The sequence below is a fragment of the Herpailurus yagouaroundi genome, unplaced genomic scaffold, assembly GCF_014898765.1.
Source record: "Herpailurus yagouaroundi ecotype Mexico unplaced genomic scaffold, PumYag 205, whole genome shotgun sequence".
NCBI lineage: Eukaryota > Metazoa > Chordata > Mammalia > Carnivora > Felidae > Herpailurus > Herpailurus yagouaroundi.
The window spans coordinates 6,287,355-6,310,075 of NW_024412436.1; the positions used below are offsets into that span (position 1 = coordinate 6,287,355).

Sequence of the window (22,721 nt, forward strand, 5' to 3'; positions counted from 1 at the left end):
CTCTCTCTCTCTCTCTCTCTCTCTCTCTCTCTCTCTCTCTCTCTCTCCTCTCTCTCCATCTGTCCCTCTCTCGTCTGCTCTCTCTCTCTCTCTAAAATAAGAAAAAAAAAAAAAGAAATTAGAAGGAAAGTTGTCAATAGATAAGACAACTGAATCCCATCCTTCAAGATTGATGAGTTCTATCATTGTACAGACTTGAGCTAAGTAAATAATATAAGTGAATGTTTCAACAGGTATTTCCTAGCACAAAATAGACGCTAGCAGTTGAGAAAAATAATTATGATTGGTGTGTTGAAGAAGGGCATGAGGCTATTCTAATTTAAAAAATAATGACGTGAGCATTAGTCATTATCTGTGTTATATATGCTGAAAAGTAGTCATGTCTTTATAATACAGAAGTATAATTGGAAGATAAACTGGATGTTTTGGTACTTCTGGTTAAAGATATGCTTTAGTTAGTTTTGTTTTCTGATTGAGGAATTGGGAAATTTCTTCTTTAAGATACTGACTCTTTTTCTTTTTCAAACCAGAATCGCAGTCTGCTGTTTTGGAAACTCCAAAAAAATGTTCGGATGCTGTTCAGCAGGTAAGAAGATCTTTTTTTTAAAATTTACTCATTTAAATTTAAGTTAGTTAACATATAATGTAGTATTGGTTCCAGGAGTAGAAGCCAGTGCTTCATCACTTACATAAAACACCCACTGCTCATACCCAACAAGTGCCCTCCTTATTACCCATCACCCCTTTAGCCTATTCCCCTCCCCACCTCCTCTCCAACTACCCTCAGTTTGTTATCTATATTTAAGAGTCTCTTATGGCTTGTCTCACTCTCCGTTTTATCTTATTTTTCTTTCCCTTCCCCTATTTATCTGTTTTGTTTCTTAAATTCCACAAGAGTGGAATGATATGGTATTTGTCTTTCTCTGACTTACTTCACTTAGCATAATACTCTCTATTTCCATCCACGCTGTTGCAAATGCAAGGTTTCATTCTTTTTGGATCACTGAGTAATAGTCCATTGTGTGTGTGTGTGTGTGTGTGTGTGTGTGTGTGTGAGTGTGTGCCACATATTCTTTATCCATTCATCAGTCAATGGACATTTGGGCTTTCTCCATAATTTGGCTATTGCTGAAAGAGCTGCCATAAACATTGGCATGCGTGTGTCCCTTTGAATCAGCATTTTTGTGTCCTTTGGATAAATACCTAATAGTGCAATTGCTGGGTCATAGGGTAGTTCTATTTTTAATTTTTTGAGGAAACTTCATGTTTTCCAGAGTGGCTGCACCAGTTTGCATTCCAACCAACATTGCAAAAGGATTCTCCTTACATCACATCCTCTCTGACATCTGTTGTTACCTGAGTTGTTAATGTTAGCTATTCTGACAGGTGGTATCTCACTGTGGTTTTGATTTGTATTTCCCTGATGATGAGTGATGTTGAGTATCTTTTCTTTTCTTTTTTTTTTAATATATGAAATTTATTGTCAAATTGGTTTCCATACAACACCCAGTGCTCATCCCAAAAGATGCCCTCTTCAATGCCCATCACCTACACTTCCCTCCCTCCTACCCCCCCATCAACCCTCAGTTTGTTCTCAGTTTTTAAGAGTCTCTTATGCTTTCGCTCTCTCCCACTCTAACCTCATTTTTTTTCCCTTCCTCTCCCCCATGGGTTTCTGTTAAGTTTCTCAGGATCCACATAAGAGTGAAAACATATGGTATCTGTCTTTCTCTGTATGGCTTATTTCACTTAGCATCACACTCTCCAGTTCCATCCACGTTGCTACAAAGGGCCATATTTCATTCTTTCTCATTGCCATGTAGTGCTCCATTGTGTATATAAACCACAATTTCTTTATCCATTCATCAGTTGATGGACATTTAGGCTTTTTCCACAATTTGGCTATTGTTGAGAGTGCTGCTATAAACATTGGGGTACAAGTGCCCCTATGCATCAGTACTCCTGTATCCCTTGGGTAAATTCCTAGCAGTGCTACTGCTGGGTCATAGGGTAGATCTGTTTTTAATTTTCTGAGGAACCTCCACACTGCTTTCCAGAGTGGCTGCACCACTTTGCATTCCCACCAACAAGAGGGTTCCCGTTTCTCCACATCCTCTCCAGCATCTATAGTCTCCTGATTTGTTCATTTTGGCCACTCTGACTGGCGTGAGGTGATATCTGAGTGTGGTTTTGATTGGTATTTCCCTGATGAGGAGTGATGTTGAGCATCTTTTCACGTGCCTGTTGGCCATCTGGATGTCTTCTTTAGAGAAGTGTCTATTCATGTTTTCTGCTCATTTCTTCACTGGATTATTTGTTTTTTGGGTGTGGAGTTTGGTGAGCTCTTTATAGATTTTGGATACTAGTCCTTTGTCCGATATGTCATTTGCAAATATCTTTTCCCATTCCGTTGGTTGCCTTTTAGTTTTGTTGATCGTTTCCTTTGCTGTGCAGAAGCTTTTTATCTTCATGAGGTCCCAATAGTTCATTTTTGCTTTTAATTCCCTCGTCTTCGGGGATGTGTTGAGTAAGAAATTGCTGCGGCTGAGGTCAGAGAGGTCTTTTCCTGCTTTCTCCTTTAGGGTTTTGATGGTTTCCTGTGTCACATTCAGGTCCTTTACACATTTTGAGTTTATTTTTGTGAATGGTGTAAGAAAGTGGTGTAGTTTCAACCTTCTGCATGTTGCTGTCCAGTTCTCCCAGCACCATTTGTTAAAGAGACTGTCTTTTTTCCATTGGATATTCTTTCCTGCTTTGTCAAAGATGAGTTGGCCATACGTTTGTGGGTCTATTTCTGAGGTTTGTATTCTATTCCATTGGTCTATGTGTCTGTTTTTGTGCCAGTACCATGCTGTCTTGATGATTATAGCTTTGTAGTAGAGGCTAAAGTCTGGGATTGTGATGCCTCCTGCTTTGGTCTTCTTCAAAATTACTTTGGCTATTCAGGGCCTTTTGTGGTTCCATACAAATTTTAGGATTGTTTGTTCTAGCTTCGAGTAGAATGCTGGTGCAATTTTGATTGGGTTTGCATTGAATGTGTAAATAGCTTTGGGTAGTATTGACATTTTAACAATATTTATTCTTCCAATCCATGAGCATGGAATGTTTTTCCATTTCTTTGTATCTTCTTCAATTTCCTTCATAAGCTTTCTATAGTTTTCAGCATACAGATGTTTTACATCTTTGGTTAGATTTATTCCTAGGTATTTTATGCTTCTTGGTGCAATTATGAATGGGATCAGTTTCTTTATTTGTCTTTCTGTTGCTTCATTATTAGTGTATAAGAATGCAACTGATTTCTGTACATTGATTTTGCTGAATTCATGTAACAGTTCTAGCAGACTTTTGGTGGAGTCTACCGGATTTTCTATGTATAATATCATGTCATCTGCAAAAAGTGAAAGCTTGACTTCATCTTTGCCAATTTTGATGCCTTTGATTTCCTTTTGTTGTCTGATTGCTGATGGCTAGCACTTCCAACACTCTGTTAAACAACAGCGGTGAGAGTGGACATCCCTGTCGTGTTCCTGATCTCAGGGAGAAATCTCTCAGTTTTTCCCCATTGAGGATGATATTAGCTGTGGGTTTTTCATAAGTGGCTTTTATGATGTTAAGTTATGTTCCTTCTATCCCGACTTTCTCAAGTGTTTTTATTAAGAAAGGATGCTGAATTTTGTCAAGTGCTTTTTCTACATTGATTAACAGGATCATATGGTTCTTTTCTTTTATTAATGTGATGTATCACGTTGATTGATTTGCGAATGGTGAATCCGCCCTGCATCCCAGGAATGAATCCCACTTGATCATGGTGAATAATTCCTTTTATAAGCTGTTGAATTCGATTTGCTAGTATCTTATTGAGAATTTTTGCATCCATATTCATCAGAGATATTGGCCTGTAGTTCTCTTTTTTTGCTGGGTCTCTGTCTGGTTTAGGAATCAAAGTAATGGTGGCTTCATAGAATGAGTCTGGAAGTTTTCCTTCCCATTCTATTTTTTGGAACAGCTTGAGAAGGAAAAGTATTACCTTTGCTTTCTATGTTTGGTAGAATTCCCCAGGGAAGCCATCTGGTCCTGGACTCTTATTTGTTGGGAGATTTTTGATAAGTGATTCAATTTCATCACTAGTTATGGGTCTGTTCAAATTTTCTATTTCTTCCTGTTTGAGTTTTAGAAGTGTGTGGGTGTTTAGGAATTTGTCCATTTCTTCCAGGTTGCCCAGTTTGTTGGCATATAATTTTTCATACTATTCCCTGATAATTGCTTGTATCTCTGAGGGATTGGTTGTAATAATTCCATTTTCATTCATGATTTTATCTATTTGGGTCATCTCACTTTTCTTTTTGAGAAACCTGGCTAGAGGCTTATCAATTTTGTTTATTTTTTCAAAAAACCAACTCTACAGTTTTTTAGATTCTATATTGTTTATTTCTGCTCTGATCTTTATTATTTCTCTTCCTCTGCTGGGTTTAGGCTGTCTTTGCTGTTCTGCTTCTATTTCCTTTAGGTGTGCTGTTAGATTTTGTATTTGGGATTTTTCTTGTTTCTTGAGATAGGCCTGGATTGCAATGTATTTTCCTCTCAGGACTACCTTTGCTGCATCTCAAAGTGTTTGGATTGTTGTATTTTCATTTTCATTTGTTTCCATACATTTTCTTTAAATTTTTTTTAACGTTTATTCATTTTAGAGACAGAGAGAGACAGAGCATGAATGGGGGAAGGTCAGAGAGAGAGGAAGACACAGAATCTGAAACAGGCTCCAGGCTGTGAGCTGTCAGCACAGAGTCCGACGCAGGGCTCGAACTCACGGACCACGAGATCATGACCTGAGCCGAAGTTGGTCACCCAACCAACTGAGCCACACAGGCGCCCCCCCCCCATATATTTTATAATATCTTCTCTAATTGACTGGTTGGCCCATTCATTCTTAGTAGGGTGTTCTTTAACCTCCATGCTTTTGGAAGTTTTCCAGGCTTTTTCCTGTGGTTGATTTCAAGCTTCATGGCATTGTGGTCCAAAAGTATGCATGGGATGATCTCAATTCTTGTATATTTATGAAGGGCTGTTTTGTGACCCAGTATGTGATCTATCTTGGAGGACGTTCCATGTGCACTTGAGAAGAAAGTATATTCTGTTGCTTTGGGATGCAGAGTTCTAAATATATCTGTCAAGTCCATCTGATCCAATGTATCATTCAGGGCCCTTGTTTCTTTATTGACCATGTGTCTCGATGATCTATCCATTGTTGTAAGTGGGGTATTAAAGTCCCCTGCAATTACCACATTCTTGTCGATAAGGTTGCTTATGTTTGTGAGTAATTGTTTTATATATTTGGGGTTCCCGTACTCGGTGCATAGACATTTATAATTGTTAGTTCTTCTTGATGGATAGAGCCTGTAATTATTATATAATGCCCTTTTTTATCTCTTGTTACAGCCTTTAATTTAAAGTCTAGTTTGTCTGATATAAGTATGGCTACTCCAGCTCTCTTTTGACTTCCAGTAGCATGATAGATAGTTCTCCATCCCCTCACTTTCAATCTGAAAGTGTCCTCAGGTCTAAAATGAGTCTCTTGTAGACAGCAAATAGATGGGCCTTGTTTTTTTATCCATTCTGATACCCTATGACTTTTGGTTGGCACATTTAGTCCATTTACATTCAGTGTTATTATAGAAAGATATGGGTTTAGAGTCATTGTGATGTGTGTAGGTTTCATGCTTGTAACGATATCTCTGGTACTTTGTCTCACAGGATCCCCCTTAGGATCTCTTGTAGGGCTGGTTTAGTGGTGATGAATTCCTTCAGTTTTCATTTGGGAAGACCCTTATTGTTGAGTATGTTTTCATGTGTCTGTTAGCCATCTGGATGTCTTCTTTGGAAAAGTGTCTATTCATGTCTTTTGCCCATTTCTTCACTGGAATATTTGTTTTTTGGGGTGTTGAATTTGATAAGTTCTTTATACATATTTGATACTAACCCTTTATTCAATATGTTATGTGCAAATATCTTCTCCCATTCTGTTGGTTGCCTTTTCGTTTTGTTGATTGTTTCCTTCGCTGTGCAGAAGAACCTTTTTATCTTGATGAGGTCCCAGTAGTTCATATTTGCTTTTGTTTCCCATACCTCCGGAGTCACATCTAGTAAGAAGTTACTGCAGCAAGGTCAAAGAAGTTTTGCCTGTTTTCTCCTGTAGGATTTTGATGGTTTCCTGTCTCACATTTAGGTCTTTCACCCATTTTGAGTTTATTTTTGCATATGGTATAAGAAACTGTCCAGTTTCATTCTTCTGCATGTTGCTGTCCAGTTACTCCAGCACCATTTATTGAAGAGACTGTTTTTTTCCCATTGGATACTCTTTCCTGCTTTGTCAAAGATTAGTTGAACATACATCTGTGGGTCCACTTCTGGCTTCTCTATTTTGTTCCATTTATTTATATGAAGTAAGAAGATCTTATTAGGATGTTGAATCCTACTCCCTTTCTTTCATACTTTCTCTCTTACTTGTCTTAAAACTGTGACAGGTTCTGATTTTCTTTTTCATGTGCCAGCTAGCTGAGGCCATCCTTATTTCTCTGTCTTCAGGGAAATATAATCATGTGGAAGGGGATGTTGTCTTCCATTTAGGCTTTGAAAAAAAAAATCAACCTTGAAGTGGAACGGAGTACAAGTTTTTAGAAGCTGCATCATTCTGTATCTAGCCAAAGAGTTGGGCCTGACAGAAGCTGGGTCCAGCAGGACAGTTTCCATTCCAGATGTCACATGGAGATGTGCCTGGCTGAACTAATAGTTACATGGATGCGAGTTTGAACAACTCGCCAGAGGTTTTCTAAAGTCAAATCGTATTTTTAAGTTACTTTGGTGGATGAAACATTAGTTAGTGCCTGTTTAATTCCCACAGAAACCGTTTTTCTTTTACTAAAGAAGCCAAATTTTGTTTTTTGAAATCAAAACACTATTAAAGAAAAAAAGACTGCAAGAAAGGAAACATATAGAATAGTAATTGTAGATAGCAATTGCTCTTTTGGATACAAAACCAGTTTTTAAAAATGTATTTATACTTTCTTCCAACTAGTCTTTTGAAAATAACTGAGTACTAGATATTATCAGTAAGAAGACCCTATCCTCCAGCACAGCCTAGTGGAAGGTGAGAAGATTCTCATCCAGGTTCAAGGCCCAGTTCTGTTTCTGGTTAGTGTGTAACAGCATACTAGGATTTCTGGGACATGGTGTTTTTCTCTGTCAGATTAAAGAATTTGCTGATTTTTGAGAGCTTTTCCAAGTTAAAATTGACATCCCTTTTGAAAAGCAGCGTCCTGAATCATACATGAAGGTTGTGCTCCCTCTGGAGGAGCAATGAGAACATAACAATGTGCAAGAACTACAATTTACTCATGCTTTAAAAAAATACAGCTATGAAGTTACTACAATATTATTGAGACCTACAGTGTACTTTTCATTCCTGTGACTTACTTATTATTATTTATTTTATTTGTACCTCTTAATCCCCTTCACCTGTTTTACCTATCTGAAACTAATATGTCAACTATACTTCAACTAAACAAATAGTAATAATTAAAAGATGTAGCTACATTGGCCATGGTTGTAAGACTAAAGATACTCTTTTTTTCTTTTTAAGTTTGTAATGTTATTTATGTTTGAAAGAGAGAGACAGAGTATGAGCTGGGGAGGGGCAGAGAGAGAGGGAGACACAGAATCTGAAGCAGGCTCCAGGCTCTGAGCAGTCAGCACAGGGCCTGACACGGGGCTCAAACTCCCAGACCATGAGATCAAGACCTGAGCTGAAGTCAGATGCTTAACTGACTGAGCCACCCAGGTGCTCCAAGACTAATGATACTCTTCAGGATAGTGTCACAAAACATGTTTTTTCAGCTTTTTGTCAGAGCAGAGACCTACACAAGGCCAGGGCTTTTGGAGAGGGATGGTGTTCTGAGCTGATGGTTATTTAATAAATTGTGTAATGATTAGCCAACAGTGATTGAGATGAAGAAAGATAAAAAGAGGCAGAGAAATAAATTCAAAAATAATTAAGAAAAATAGTGCCCTGAAAATATCCTCTCATTTTCTACAGCTTCTTTTATTTTTTATTTTTTATTTTTTTGAGGCATGACTAAGTTGTAATCTGATAATATGTTAGATTTTTCTAAATTATTATTTCCAGGGCATATACTATTGAATTTTGATTACATATGATAATGCCAAAGAAAGCCTCAACAAAACATAATTTATACTATAAAAATGATAAACATGCGACATTGCTGTGTGTATTAAGATTCAAGTATCAATTCATGTATGTAAAATTATAGTGATTTTTCCATTTTTCTTGAGCTGTGAACCATGGTAAAATATATTGTAAGAAGCAGGAAACCCAATGCACTGGGTGTTTTACAAATGCCCGATGTTACAGCTTTGGAAATTCAGGGGTGAAATAGATTAACTTAAATTTCATATCTGCTTTCCGTATTGCCAGTGAACTCTCTATAAGCCAGAAAATACAATAAATTAATTGAGAGGAAGCAGTATTTGGGAGAAACTGAGGTTAATTCCTCAAAAATGATTGTTTACTTTCTTTGTCATAAGTTTACTTATGGACTGGTTCTTTTCTTAGGTAATATGTGTGTATTTCATAAGTGCTTAAAGTAAATGGTCATCAAAATGATAAAAAAACTAGAATTAATTACCAATCTACTATGCATATACACTTTCACTGCATGATCTTATGCAATTCTTAAAATAGTCCTTTAAAGTAAGTATTTTAATTCATTTAACTGATAGAGAAAAAAGATGTTTACAGGAGTTAACTTACTTAGAGTCACAAATTGATAAAGGTTTAAGAGCCAGGATTTGAATATAGGTCTGTTTGATTTTATACCTCATATTTGCTACACTATGATAAAAATTATACTTTTACATGAGCAGTTGCCCTATGGCTATTTAATACCATTTGTGCCCAAATCATGACATTGTTAGATAAGTTTATTTTAAGTTATTCTATTATATTTACAATATATCATTTATAAGAGTCAAATATCAAGATATGTTTCAAAGGCACATATAGAGGCTCCTTAGTTTCCCCATACATTTTTAAGTTTTGGTATAACTTTGGTGTGTTAAATTGTGCCACTTTTTTTTTTTTTGCTAACTTTAGTATTTCACTACTCTTATTTTTTAATTTTTTTAGAATGTTTATTTATTTTGAGAGAAAGAGCGTGAGCAGAGGAGAGGCAGAGAGAGGGAGAGAGCGAATCCCAAGCAGGCCCTGCACTGTCATCACAGAACATGATGCTGGCCTCAATCTCCCAAACCATGACATCATGACCTGAGTCTATATCCAGAGTCAGATGCTCAACTGACTGAGCCACCCAGGCACCCCAGCATTTCACAACTCTTAAAACAACAAAAACAACAACAAAACAAAAAACAAACAAAAAACACGAAAGAGCAACAACAACAACAAAAACCTTACAATTTTATTTTCATGTAAAGCACTTTGCTTTTTTCTGCTTAGTCACTAGATGGCAGTTCTGTATCTCTGTATGTTACCCACTGCTGAAGGAAATGAGAGGTTTTAAGTCCATTTGCTCTGTATGAATGATGATCTGAATAGGCTTTCTGGTCCATCCCAGGCTGCCTGAATTATTCTGTGGTTGTAACGCGAGATCACTAGGACTGCTTAGTCAGAGGCGTGGAGCAGGTTTGGAAAGCACCCTGTAAATTTTTCTTCAGATGTGAGTTCAGGCACCTGTTCTCTCAGTCTGAGCACACTGGAATTTATTGAATGAATTTTGACTTTTACTCTCTTCCTATAGTTAATAATTCTGAGAGCTCCATATCCCTGGGAAAAAAACCCCCACATAACTCATAAAGCCTTTTCTCAGCTAAAAGGAGGTGAAGGCTGTGGTGTTGCCCAAGAGTTTGATGCTTAAAGCAAATACAGCTGGTACTCATGTAAAAACAAACAAACAAACAAAAAACTATAGCTTTCTCCCTGAGTGCTTTTATTGATGGCCCTATGGAATTAGAGAAAGTTTTCAAATAAAACTACATTCTTTAGGACCTCATTTATTGATATTTATTTTTAAGTGATATGCTCTGAAAATCTGTCTAAAGAATTACTTCATAAAACTGAAATAAGACTGTCTTTCAATTCTGTTTTATATTCTTTAATATTTGAAATACTATCTAAACTATAAACTCTTTTATATTCTAAAATAGATAATTATAATCTCTAAAAAATGTTCCTGTATGAAAGATTAATTTATGATAACAAAACTGGTTACCACCCAATTTTTGACTTATTTTTTCCTTCTGAAATTACAGTCAACCCTTGAACTACATGGGTTTGAATTGTGCAGGATCATTTATATGTGGATTTGGTTCCCATAAATATAGTACTGTAAATGTATTATCTTTTCTTTATGATTTTCCTAGTAATATTTTTTCTAGCTTACTTTATTGTAATAATGTAGTATGCAAAGCATATAACATACAAAATATGTGTTAATTGACTGTTTATGTTATCACTAAGGCTTCCAGTCAACAGGTTTTGGGGGAGTCAAAGTAATACACGGATTTTTACTGTGTGGGGGTTTGGTGCCTCTAACTCTGGTGCTGTTAAAGGGTCAACTGAACATATAAAATTGTGTTTTGAAACATCTTCCTGAAACTCATCACATCTTTCTAATGCAAATGGGCTAGTTTAAAGGTAAATAGAATACAATTTGATCTCTAAAAATTCTAGCTTTGGGTAATAATTGATAATATCAGGCAACTCAAAGTTAAGTCTCTCTACTCATTAAAATTTTTGTTAATAGTGAATAGCCATGTCTCTTACCAAGTCCTGGAAAATAAAAAGAAATTAAATAGTATCAGCACTCTCTTACCCTTTATGTTGTATGGTTTATATGCAAACAAATTGTCAAAAGTCAGAAAAATGCTCTGACTTGAGAAAACCAGCAAAATCCTATTTCAGTCCATTTTCAATTCCTTTGAAATTGGCTTAAAACTCTTTTCTTAGGTTCCTGCTCTGATCAGTGTTCCTTGGTCCCCTCAATGCCTAATTTGATTGCAAACTTATTTGAGGAATTAAATATTGTTTTCCATTGGTTGTCCTTAAAGTATCTGTTATAGTGCTCTTCTACAATAACGACTCAGTACAATTTATTATTTCAGAAACATCTTTATTTGGGAACAAATCAAGGAAAAAGATGTGAGTAATGTGAGGTAGCCTAGTTGATGGTTCTTGAGGGATTACTCACATGTGTCTTGGCTAGAAACATTTAGAGAGTAAAAGAAGCATTGGTCAGATCAAAAGAAAGGTGTGGGTGAATGTGATTCTGAAAGGATAATGATGGAGACATAAAACCAAGAAGCCACTTGAATTTTGTTGGAATGTATTACACATATCAAAGGGCTGGAAAAATTGTTTAATGTAAGTTCCTTCTAAACTCCAAGGCAAAAAGTAATATGAATTTCTATGGTTATTATCAACCCACAAAATCATGATTTAAAAGACAAGTAAATAACCAAAACATAAAGCAGAGTAAGAAAAATAGGGGTTAAAGGAGAGAGAGAAAGAGGTAGAGGGAGATGGTTGAGAGAGAGAGAGAGATGGTTGAGGGGAGAAAACATGGGTCATCTAGTCATCTGTGATGATAATTCTTGGGTGCTTGACACTTTGACCCAGTGGACCAGGGGAGGGGCAAGGTGGAAGGTGGTTGGGACTGACTGGAAGAGATGCAGGACAGCCTGGGGGTGGAGGCACTGACTTTGAAAATGGGTAACGTTTGGGCAAGATGTTAAGGGGAAGAAAGGATTTTTCTGGAAAATATATTTTCATTTTGTGGAAACTCCCAACTAGCTCAGAGAAAAATTTAGACATTTTAACTTTAGAAATAAAAACAGAAACTGTTCTATTAATTTTAAGAATGAAAAGCAGTTAGCATCTGGAAAATGGTTAAAATTTAAGATGAGAATGTGAGGAATGAATTAGATATCACACTTTGTTTTCACTTTTCTCTAGGGCAGTAGGGCTCAGAGGTGAAATGAGGTTGTATCTTTGCTTTGTTGAGTGTTAGATGGCATAAAGCTCATTTGTTGGACAACATGGTTGATATCCTATGGAGAATGGCAAATAGGTCAAGCAGCTCATCTGAAAGAATAGCCGAGCCCATAAAGTTCTTAGCTTATAAGGGTTGCTTATCCTTTATTGGACATCTCTTGAAGTACTGTGTGCAAGGTATTTGTGGTAGATATTGAAGGAAATGTAAACAGTTATAAGGTCCCAGGCTCTTCCATATACATGAAATGATTTGCAAGATGTAATATGATTCTGCCAAGGTGTTTGGTATATATTGTATTACAGAACTAAAACAAAACAAAAAAAAGGAATATTTTTGAGGAATTATAATTAAGGACAGCTTCTTAGGAAGGGTGAAACTTAGATCAAGTCCTGAAAGTGATAGTTTTTGAACAGATGGAGGGAAGGAGAGTAAGAATTTCAGATGAGAAAAGAGAATAAAGGCACAAAAGTGAAAGTGAATGTGGCATTTTGTCAGGGGATGGGGTTTGTGGGGCAGGATATGACAGGCACCAGGTGACCAGGTGATGTAAGAGGTGACTCAGTGTATTCCTCAAGCAACCAGCTTTGCTTTTCCACCTCCTGGGCCTCTTTTGCCAGGGGCCTGGTCTTATCTGGATTGTTGTGATAGTCCCCAACAGGGTTCTGTACTTCCACTCTTAATCCTTTCCAATCTTTCCTCCACAAGGCCTTGAGTTATCTTTCTCAAATCCACATTTACTTATATCTGATATCTGCTGACACTCATTCAGTGACTGCTCCTAACATTTGAGAAAAAAAATCAGACCCTGGAGACTGCATGACAGGCTTTTCCTTACCATTCTCCGTCTTTGGATTTACGGCCCACTATTTCCTACATTTTGTTTGTTCCAGCCTTAAAACATACCCTCGTTTTCTGAAAAATAGTCTAGTTTAGGATCCTTCATATCTGTCTTTTTATGTTTCTTTTATATTCCTAACCTCCCCCGCCTTTAAAATCGACTTAATTTCTATTTATTTGTTCATCTAAACTCATGTTAAACTTTACTTCCACTTAGACACTTTCTGAGACTTCAATCTAGAGAGTCATTTTGGCATCCCTACTCTGGGACCCACATACCTGTCTTCTTTTTCCATAATGGTTGACTTATGCGTGTCTCATAGACAGTTGAGCTCCCTAAAGCTAAGACTGCCCTCATTCTTTGCCTTTCCTCTATCAAACATAGCACCCGACATTTTTTAGGAGCTCAGAAAATATTTGATGAATAGCTAAATAGTGGGAGACCACACTGACTAGAGCGGAGGGTGCTTATTGGCAAATGGGAGAAAATTTGCCTCTGTTCGTGCATAGTGGCTGAAGACGTGGGCTTTGGGTCAGTTTCCCTGGGCACAAATACCAGTTATTCTTTTAACTTGCAAACCTAAGCAAAGTATTTTGCTGTGCCTTAGTCTCTGTGCCTTAGTCCCCCCATCTTTAAACTTCTATCTCACAGGGGTTTTGTGACATTTAGATGCATTAATTTAAGTGCATTAACTTCAATGCATTAGTTTATGTGCTCCTGGCACTCAAAATATTAGCTGTTATTTTTTTGTCATTATTGTTTTTATATCTGGTTTTGAAAGTTGCTTTCATGATTGAGTTGACTCTCATTATTCATGGCTTCTATATTTGCGGAATATGTATCTGCAATATCTGTGGCCCTAAAATCAATACTCACAGGGCTTTCACGTTCATTTGTAGACATGCATAAAGTGGTGAACAATTTGAGTTACCCTACATGCACTTGCCCCGCTCGGGTGGAATAAGATGACACTCTGCCTTCTTGTTTCAGCTTGTGCTGCAAACAAGTATCCTTTCTGCAATCTATTTAGTGCCATATATTTTTTTTTTTTTTTGCCTCATTATGCTTTTTGTTGATATCACTGTTTAAAAAGCACCCCCCTCCCTGGGCATAGTGCTGCACCTCTGTCTAGTGTTCCCAAGCACAAGAAGGCTGTGACATGCCTCTCGGAGCCAAGAAGGAGGACCAGTTATTAAACTCTCAATGTATCCGCATTGTCAGGTCAGGAGAATCTGAACTAAGGTACTTATCTGATAAAAGGAAAAGTAGCAGCCAAAGTTGAAATAATGGATTTGGTAACCATAGCTAGGGTAAAAATTGACTATAGTTCTCAAAGTGTGGTCCCTGGACCAGCAGCATCAGCATTACCTGGGAACTGATTAGAAATGCAAATGCCCAGGCCCTGCTCCAGACCTACTGAATTGGAGACTCTGGGGGTGGGTACTAACAATTTGTGTTTTAATAAATCTTCTATGTGATTGTGGTACACATTATGAGCCAATGACTTGGCAAAATGATTGAGAGATACTACTGTGCCTAGATATTTCTTTGGAAAATAAATTCCTTAAATTTAAGGAAAATGTCAGGTGATCAAAAAGCAATGCTAGCTAACCAATCACGATACGGAAGTGAAGTATTGTTGGGAGAGAAAAACTTTGCAATAATCAGTATAGAGATGAAGACTAAAGATATAAAACTCTATGTGCTCTCCTCACATATACAGAGAGGATAGTGGGTTAAGAACAAAGTCTTGGGAGTTACTGTAGGTTTGGTACCCTACTCCCCCCCAAAAAAATCCAAAGGAGGGAACAGAGAAAACAAAATGGAAGGGAGAGAGTATAAAATTATAGGCAATAAGAACAGGAGGGGTTACTGGGAGAGCAGTTTTAGGAGAGCAACAGGGTTGAAACGCAGTTCTACCACTCTGGCTAATCTTCTTAATCCATCCCATTCAGTTTCCTCCAAGCTTTGTTTTTTTAGGAAGTCTTTAATGTTAGAGATTAGTTGGGTTAAAGAAGAAGGTGGTGAGGAGGTGGAAAACTGAGTTGCGCTTTATATCCACAGACCATTAATGAAAATGAAACTATAACAAGAGTGTTTTTCTTCCTTGCACTATTTGGAACTATATTAGATTATGGTCCAGAATGTTGCCACAACCGCAGCTCAAATAACTGGAGAGAAAATTCAGAAGTTGTGGGGGAACCAAAAAAAAAGCAGGTTCTCTTTGCTATTTTTTTTCCTCGTTTTTCCTGACCCCCTTTATCAACACATTTATTACTTCTACTTTGGTTATCACTAATGATGTTGACTTTAACCTTCTCATCGATCAAATTGTTAACTACTGCAATGAAGAGATGTTAAAAGGAATACAGCCAATTATGAGTTTTGACAAATCCCTCTTCCCTCTAACTCACATTTCTCACCTAAGCAATAAAGGGATTGGAAGAGATTTGTCATATCCTTTCCAGTTCAACAATATTATAATTTCAATAGTTCATCTGTTTCATTGTAAGGATTCCAGAGGTGCCCTTTTAGCTTTCTGTGTGTGAAGCTCTTCTTTTCCATGATATGTTCTGCTTTAAGAAGACCTAGGTAAGTTATTTTCTACTTGTCATATGTTCTGATAGTCCCTCCTTTCTTTAAATTCCTTTTCAAACTTGAAATTGATGGTAATTTATTTTTGTGCATTATCTTATCTCTTTAAAATCTGGATTTCTTTTTCTATAGAGTCGTGTATAGCATGTATTGGCTTATTGTAAAACTGGAATGCCATTGTTCAAAAACCTTAGAATGTTGTTTAGAATTTAGATCATGAAAGAGAATTTATATGCTTTTGTGAAGAGTAGGATTTATATCTTATAGATGTCTACAGGTGTTGTAACTTGCCAGTAACATAGCATTAGAATTTAGCAGAACTTGAAAATCTGAATGATAGAAAATAAATTACATATCTCGTATCAACATTTACAAAATAAATTATCACAGTGTTAACTTACCAATATCTATTTTTATATTCTAGGCTCTCAAAGTATCTTGCTTACATTATAAACATCATAAAGTTTCAAAGACGAAGTGAATTAACTTTTCAGCAAAAGCTTTACTTGAGTGTATCTTGGCTTCCTTTTTGACAGTTTTAGCCTTAATGTTACACTAATGGTTCTTTTTCTGGGAATCATAATCTTGTAATCAGAAAAAAAATTTGGTGAACATTTTATTTTTTTATTTTTTTTAAAATTTTTTTTCAACGTTTTTAATTTATTTTTGGGACAGAGAGAGACAGAGCATGAACGGGGGAGGGGCAGAGAGAGAGGGAGACACAGAATCGGAAACGGGCTGCAGGCTCTGAGCCATCAGCCCAGAGCCCGACGCGGGGCTCGAACTCACGGACCGCGAGATCGTGACCTGGCTGAAGTCGGACGCTTAACCGACTGCGCCACCCAGGCGCCCCGAACATTTTATTTTTTAATGGAAGCTTGTATTTTGTGATATGCAAGTGTTCAAACAATTTATAAGAACTAACCATCACCACCCAAGTATAAGATTGTACAGGAATGGAAGAATTTTGGCTAATGTATTGTATAAAATTGTTCAGCCAAAGTGGATGGCAGACTTTACCACTTATAATGATTTAAGGGATTGAAGTAATATTTTTTTTTGAAGTAATATTTTAAAATACAAACTATCTCAACATTGGTAATATATAAGGTATATTACATACTGTGTTGAATAACTAAAATAGATTTGTTATCTTTCTTCCATTTATAAGGATGTACCCATTATTTGGATTCTTTGAAAAATTATAAAGATCACTTTTTTTCTATTCTCCTTTAAAAAATTGTTTATTTTAATTTTTAATAGAACAATTAACATTGGGTAAAGGGTCACACAATTACTGGAAATGCTGTTTTTTTTGAAAAGTGTAGAAGTCTAAAGATAATAGAAAGTACATTTTACCATTGTCAAATCCTTTGAGGATCTGATAGGCCTCTATCTAGCTGTACCCTGAAGAGACGGAAGATTAAGTACCAGGCACAAGACACGAAGGAACAAGCTTTCAACTTGAGGACGTTCCATGGACCACAGAGTGCCTGGAAGGCTCTTAGAGAGTAAATCTGAGCTTTGTGGGTGGGCTCTGAAAGGACTTTTGCTTAAATAGCCAGAGAATACACAGCATTTTTTTCTTGATGATAACTATTACTTACCATGTAAATTTCTTTATAAATCTTTTTTAAAAATACAAAATATGACCCAAATAGAAACTAACTCCTACTGCTGACAGGCAACACAGCCTTCTCTAAATAGCTCTACAGAGAATTGGTACTCTCTGAGAGCCCACCAGCCCTTGACTGATAGTCCTGGATAAGGAAGGCCAGATAAGATTCTTTGAAGAATCTTAGCTGAATTCAGAACCAAAAACCTTACATACATTTGGCTACTCTGTAAGTATAGATGGCTGGCCTTATTTTACAGGTTAATCAGTTAAGGTTTGAGATGAGCTTAATTGCTGTTTCCTGGAATGGAATAAGAGGATTGTAACATTGATTTGGGCTGGGATTTTGCAGGTTAAAATAGGGTCATAGAGGGGAATCAGGATTTTAGCAACTTGGTTTTTTGTTCTCTCTACATTGGGAATAATGTAAGAAGCAGACAGTCTCTCCCTACAGCTTTTTTTTTTTTTTCCTGTTCTCCATCTGTAATAATTATCTCTACAGAATAGTTCTCTACGCAAACGTCAGCCTTTTGTTTTTGCAGTCTGTTTGCTCTCATCTTCATGAATTCTTTGACTTCACCACCTTCTTGGTACCATAAGCCGAGCATTGCCATATTTACTGGAAAGTCAGTTTGGAGTTTTATTTCCTTGTCTATTTCCTCTGCTGTTTCCCCATTCTAATTCATACTGTGTCTCACATTTGAAAACCTGTGAAGCTTATGGAGTGTGTCAGTTCCTCAGTTTCTCATCTTTTTATTATCCAGATGCCCTCAACTACCATTTTGTTTAAAGAATAAGTAGATTACACAACAGAACAATGTACTCTAACAAATTGACCACTTATAGAATTAAGTCCAACCCCAAATCTATCCCCATTTAACACAGACTATCTATTATTATCTACCATGCTTTAGTTTGGGCAATGTCATTTTACCAATGATTTGTAGATATTTTAAGCCACATGATGCAAATACAGTATAAGGTAAAATTGTTGCTCTTATAGAATCCTGTGCTCCCTGACTTCAGGGAAGGAGATAGAGAATCTGAATCATATGAAAAGTGATTGATTAATGAGCACCTGACAGAGTTAGTTAATTTGGTAAGGATGACAACTGACATACATGTTTAAAAAGATTATTTTGCATTATAGAGTATTGTCAGAGGCCATTGGGGAAATGATGAATTTCTCACACACTGTAAAAAATGAAAATCTTTTCATAAAAGATGTCATCTATCATGGCATCATATCTTTTAGTCAGAAAGTTTGTCTAGTAGAAAATTAACAGTTGAGTAATTTTAATTCTAATAATTTGTTCATGCTTACAGTTAGGCTAAAAAGTAGTTTTAGAGGAGTGCCTGGGTGGCTCAGTAGGTTAAGTATCGGACCCTTGATTTTGGCTTAAGTCATGATCTCATGGTTCATGACTTCAAGCCCCACGTCAGGCTCTGCATCAATAGCATGGTGCCTATTTGGGATTCTTTCTCCTTCTCTCTCTGCCCCTCCCCTGCTCATTCACAGCCTCTCTCTCTCTCTCTCTCTCTCTCTCTCTCAAAGTAAATAAATAAACATTTAAAAAATCATTTTAGAAATAAGAATATTGTTGCTTTATTTTTTACTTCATTTTTTTAAGGAAGAGAATCTTTTTTCCCACAATTAAAAAAACCTTTTTATTTGCATTTATTTTATGCTGAATTTATTCCTAGTCTATAAATTTTTATTTCGTCATTTTCTCCTGGGATTTCTTTCTTTCTTTCCTGTGCAATCTCCTCTTCTGGTTTAGAACCGTTTGTTCTTTTCCAGTAAGGATCATTTTAATGTGGCATTAGGAGCTCATGTATTGGTCAATCTGACTGTGAGTTATGTAAATCTGGTAGTCTGTGTTTGGGGGCTTTTGATTATATGAATTGCTCAATGACCCAACAATCTACATCTAAACCCTTAAGTTCAGCATCACTGTCTGCATTTTTAATCGATGTGCTGCAAAAATTCAGCACTCTTTTTGGGCCACTGACCCTGTGTCCAGACCTACTATTTGGCCTGGGCATACCTACCAACTACACCATTGTAACTATGGAATAGCACCCACTGGTTTTGTAAAGTGATGTCTTTCACATATTTAGTGGATTTTTCCATATGCATACCCTTGATGGTCTGTATGGTTTCACTAGTGTTCTTAAAGTGAACATGAAGATTTGAACCTTTTGATTTGCATGATGTTGTTGGGCATTCTGGGACAAGTGAATAGTGAACCATATTTGGAGATCACCTCAGGCTGCTTACTGGAAGAAGCTTTTTTTCCCCTCTGTATTTTATCCTGAAGTATTGGTACATGGTTATATCAGTCAGGCTTTACTGAGGAACCAGAAACCATACGAGATACATTAAACAGAAGGGCTTCCTATACACAGTTAAGTTTTTCATGGAACGATTAGAAAGTTTGAAAGATCTGCTTCTAGGCTGAAATTTTTCAAAGGAGTCATATATAACTGGTATACCAGGGAAGCTAAAACCTTTGAAGCCACCATTGGAAACTGGAAAGTAGACAGTGGAACATTCTTTCAGAGCAGCTTCCAGTTAGCAGATCTTGATCACTAACAGAACAGTTAAGGACACTTGGAGTATGGCTCCTATCATTCCGCTTTCTAAATCTCTGTGTATCTGCATCTAATTGGATGAACCTAACTGCAAAGGAACCTGTAAATGTAGTTTTTCTTCCTACTTCTGCACGTAGAAGGAGAAGGTGCTGGAGCTTGGGAGAGTCAATCCAAGTAACTGCCAAATTGTCTTGATTCCATTTAAGAAGTCTGTTTCTGCTGCCCGTATAAATAATTAGAAAGGATAAAAATCTCAGGAATCCTTACAGCCACGGGTACTATGATCTTCTATGATCATTGTCTTTGAGTGTTGTGTTGGACCAGTTGGCTTGTAAATGTGAGAGCATAAATCTGTGTAGAAAGAAGTGTAATACTTGCTATTGTGCTAGGCTGTTATGATTTAGGATCAGTTTCTCTTCCTTTTCTTCCTCTTATTTCTCTTCCTTCTCCTTCACATCCTTTACTTTTATATCGCTTTCATTATGTTCCTTCCCCAGGTTAGGGAAGTTTTCAGGTATGAGATTTCTTCAAATTAATTTTCTGCCCCCCTCCCTTTTCTCTCTTCTTTTGGGACTCTTATAATACAAATGTTATCACATTTGATGGAATCACTGAGTTCCCTAAGTCTATTCTTGTATTCCATAAATCTATCTTTCTTTTGTTCAGCCTCTTTATTTTCCATTTATTTTACCTTCTATATCACTTACTCATTCCCGCGCTGCTTCCATCCTTGTGTTTTTACATCCGGTCTGTTTCAAATCTTGGTTATTGCATTTTTCATTACTGACTTTTTTTTTTTAACTCTTTTATCTCTGTGGTAAGGGGCTCTTTGAAGTCTCCCACTCTTTTCTCAAGCCCACTGAGTATCTGTATGATTGTTCCTTTTTAAATTCTCCATCAGGCTTATTACTTATATCTGTTTCAATTAGATTTCTGACTGTGACCTCCATTTTGGCATTTTGTTTAACTCTGTCTTCTGTGTGTTAAAAAACCCTGTTATGTTTCTGGCTCCTGAGAATAATGGCTTTATGAAGAAGAGGTCATATCGTGCTTTCATTATAATCAAATCTACAATGAAAAAAAGCTGGCCTTGGTAATAACATTTAAGAATTGAATTTAGAAACCTTTTCCAGAATTTACTTCTTGTGTGCCTTTTATCACCTAACCTTTTTATATGGTCATTGTAAAAAAATGGGAAAATGAGAACACTACTAAGTTATCAGGATAACTTAAAAAATATTTACTGATGCTTTAAGGTCACTTTTAAGGTTACGCTAGAGAAATGAAAATAATCTATACATTTTACTAATCCAGGTAACACTTTCTGAAATGCCTTTGGTAAAATATTAAAATTAAAGTAAACATGATATAAGTGAAATGGCACATATGCATATGGATGTGAAAGCTATTTCACATAATTTTATTGGAGATTCTTTCAGTGGGTTACCTTTAAAAAGGTAGCGATGACTTTTAAAACTGAGGATTTAAAATGTCTTTAGGGAACATCTTAATAGCAAATATTATTTGGGAAGGTATGAGAGGAGCCTGTCTAGGAAATAAACTGGTTTTTCACTCAGAATTTTTTTCCCTATGTTCACTGGTCTACTTGTCTTCAATGACCATTTAAAGATTAGACAAACAATGGCCTTTGGACTTTATGGTGATATGTGCAAACCACTTTGAAGTCCAAGCGTGAAAAGGACAAGATACATAGAAATACTAACAGTATCTCTCTGTGAAGGGATCCTTCTGGAATTATTCCAACAAACAAACGTATTTTACAACTTTTAAAAATTATTTTATTATTTACATAGTTTTTGGTCCTTATTATATGTATGTATATATATATTTATTTTGTATATGTATGTATGTATGTATATGCACATATATACATACATATATATGTTTATTTTTAAGAGAGTACAAGTGGGGGAGGGGCAGAGAGAGGGAGACCGAAGAAGCGAAGCAGGCTCTGCACTGACAGCCGCGAGCTCGACATGGGGCTTGACCTCATGAACTGTGACATCATGACCTGAGCTGAAGTTGGGCGTTTAACTGGCTAAGCCACCCAGGTGCCCCAAGTCCTTATTTTATATTCAACTACGTCTGTCTTTGTTGTCCCTCAGGAAGCTTCCGACATGAAGTCTGAAGGACAGGCAACTGTAATTCAGCAGCTGGAACAGACCATTGAGGATCTGAGGACCAAAATAGCTGAACTGGAGAAGGGGTATCCTGCCCTGGACGTGGAGATGGCCAGAGGCCGTCATGGGGCTCAGAATGGAGGTGCGCCCTTAGAAGATGTCTGTCTTGAAGCTCGCAGCTTAGGAGAAAAGGATGTACGTCCTCAAAGGATTTTACAGGCAAAGTCAATGCGGACATCCCCGACAGAAGAGGGTGGGAAACCAATACTGCCTTGTGTGAATACACTACCAGAGTGTCCTCACCACCCACCTGGGGCTGAGAGTGGACACTCGCCTGTGCCGTCCTCACCTTCCGGACCTCAGACAAAATTCTGTTCGGAGATTTCTTTGATTGTGTCTCCAAGGCGAATATCGGTACAGCTCGACACATGTCAGCCCACGTTGCCTCCACCATCTCCATCCCTCCTGAAGTCTGACAGTCAGAGACAGTCCGGGCCACAGCCTTCCCATCCTTCTCTTCATACCGAGTTTGAAACCAGCCAGGAACACTCTGTTTTCTCTTCCTTTGAAAACAGCCCTAACATCCAACCCTCACCACCTCTGCCTTGCACAGAGTCTTCCGGTTCCGTGCCTGGTGTAGGCATGGCAGCTCCCCCACCTCCCCTTCTCCCTGGCACAACGAGACCTGTTGTTCCCAGTATAGCCATCCCTCCACCTCCGCCTCTGCCTGGTACACAAATGTTACCGCCCCCTCCTCCACCTTTGCCTGATGAGGGAATACCTCTTCCCCCTCCTCTTCCTGTAGTGGAGATACCTCCTCCCCCTCCTCTGCCAGGTGAGGGAATACCTCCTCCCCC

General features: G+C 37.3%; 1 protein-coding gene across 1 annotated transcript in view; it reads left to right on the top strand.

Moving 5' to 3' along the window:
* Positions 1-22,721, top strand: part of FMN2 (formin 2) — a 396,703-nt gene that overhangs the window by 116,726 nt on the left and 257,256 nt on the right. Inside the window, 2 exon segments of the mRNA XM_040451785.1 lie at positions 531-586; positions 21,850-22,721. Of these exon segments, the coding sequence (XP_040307719.1) occupies positions 531-586; positions 21,850-22,721 (928 nt within the window).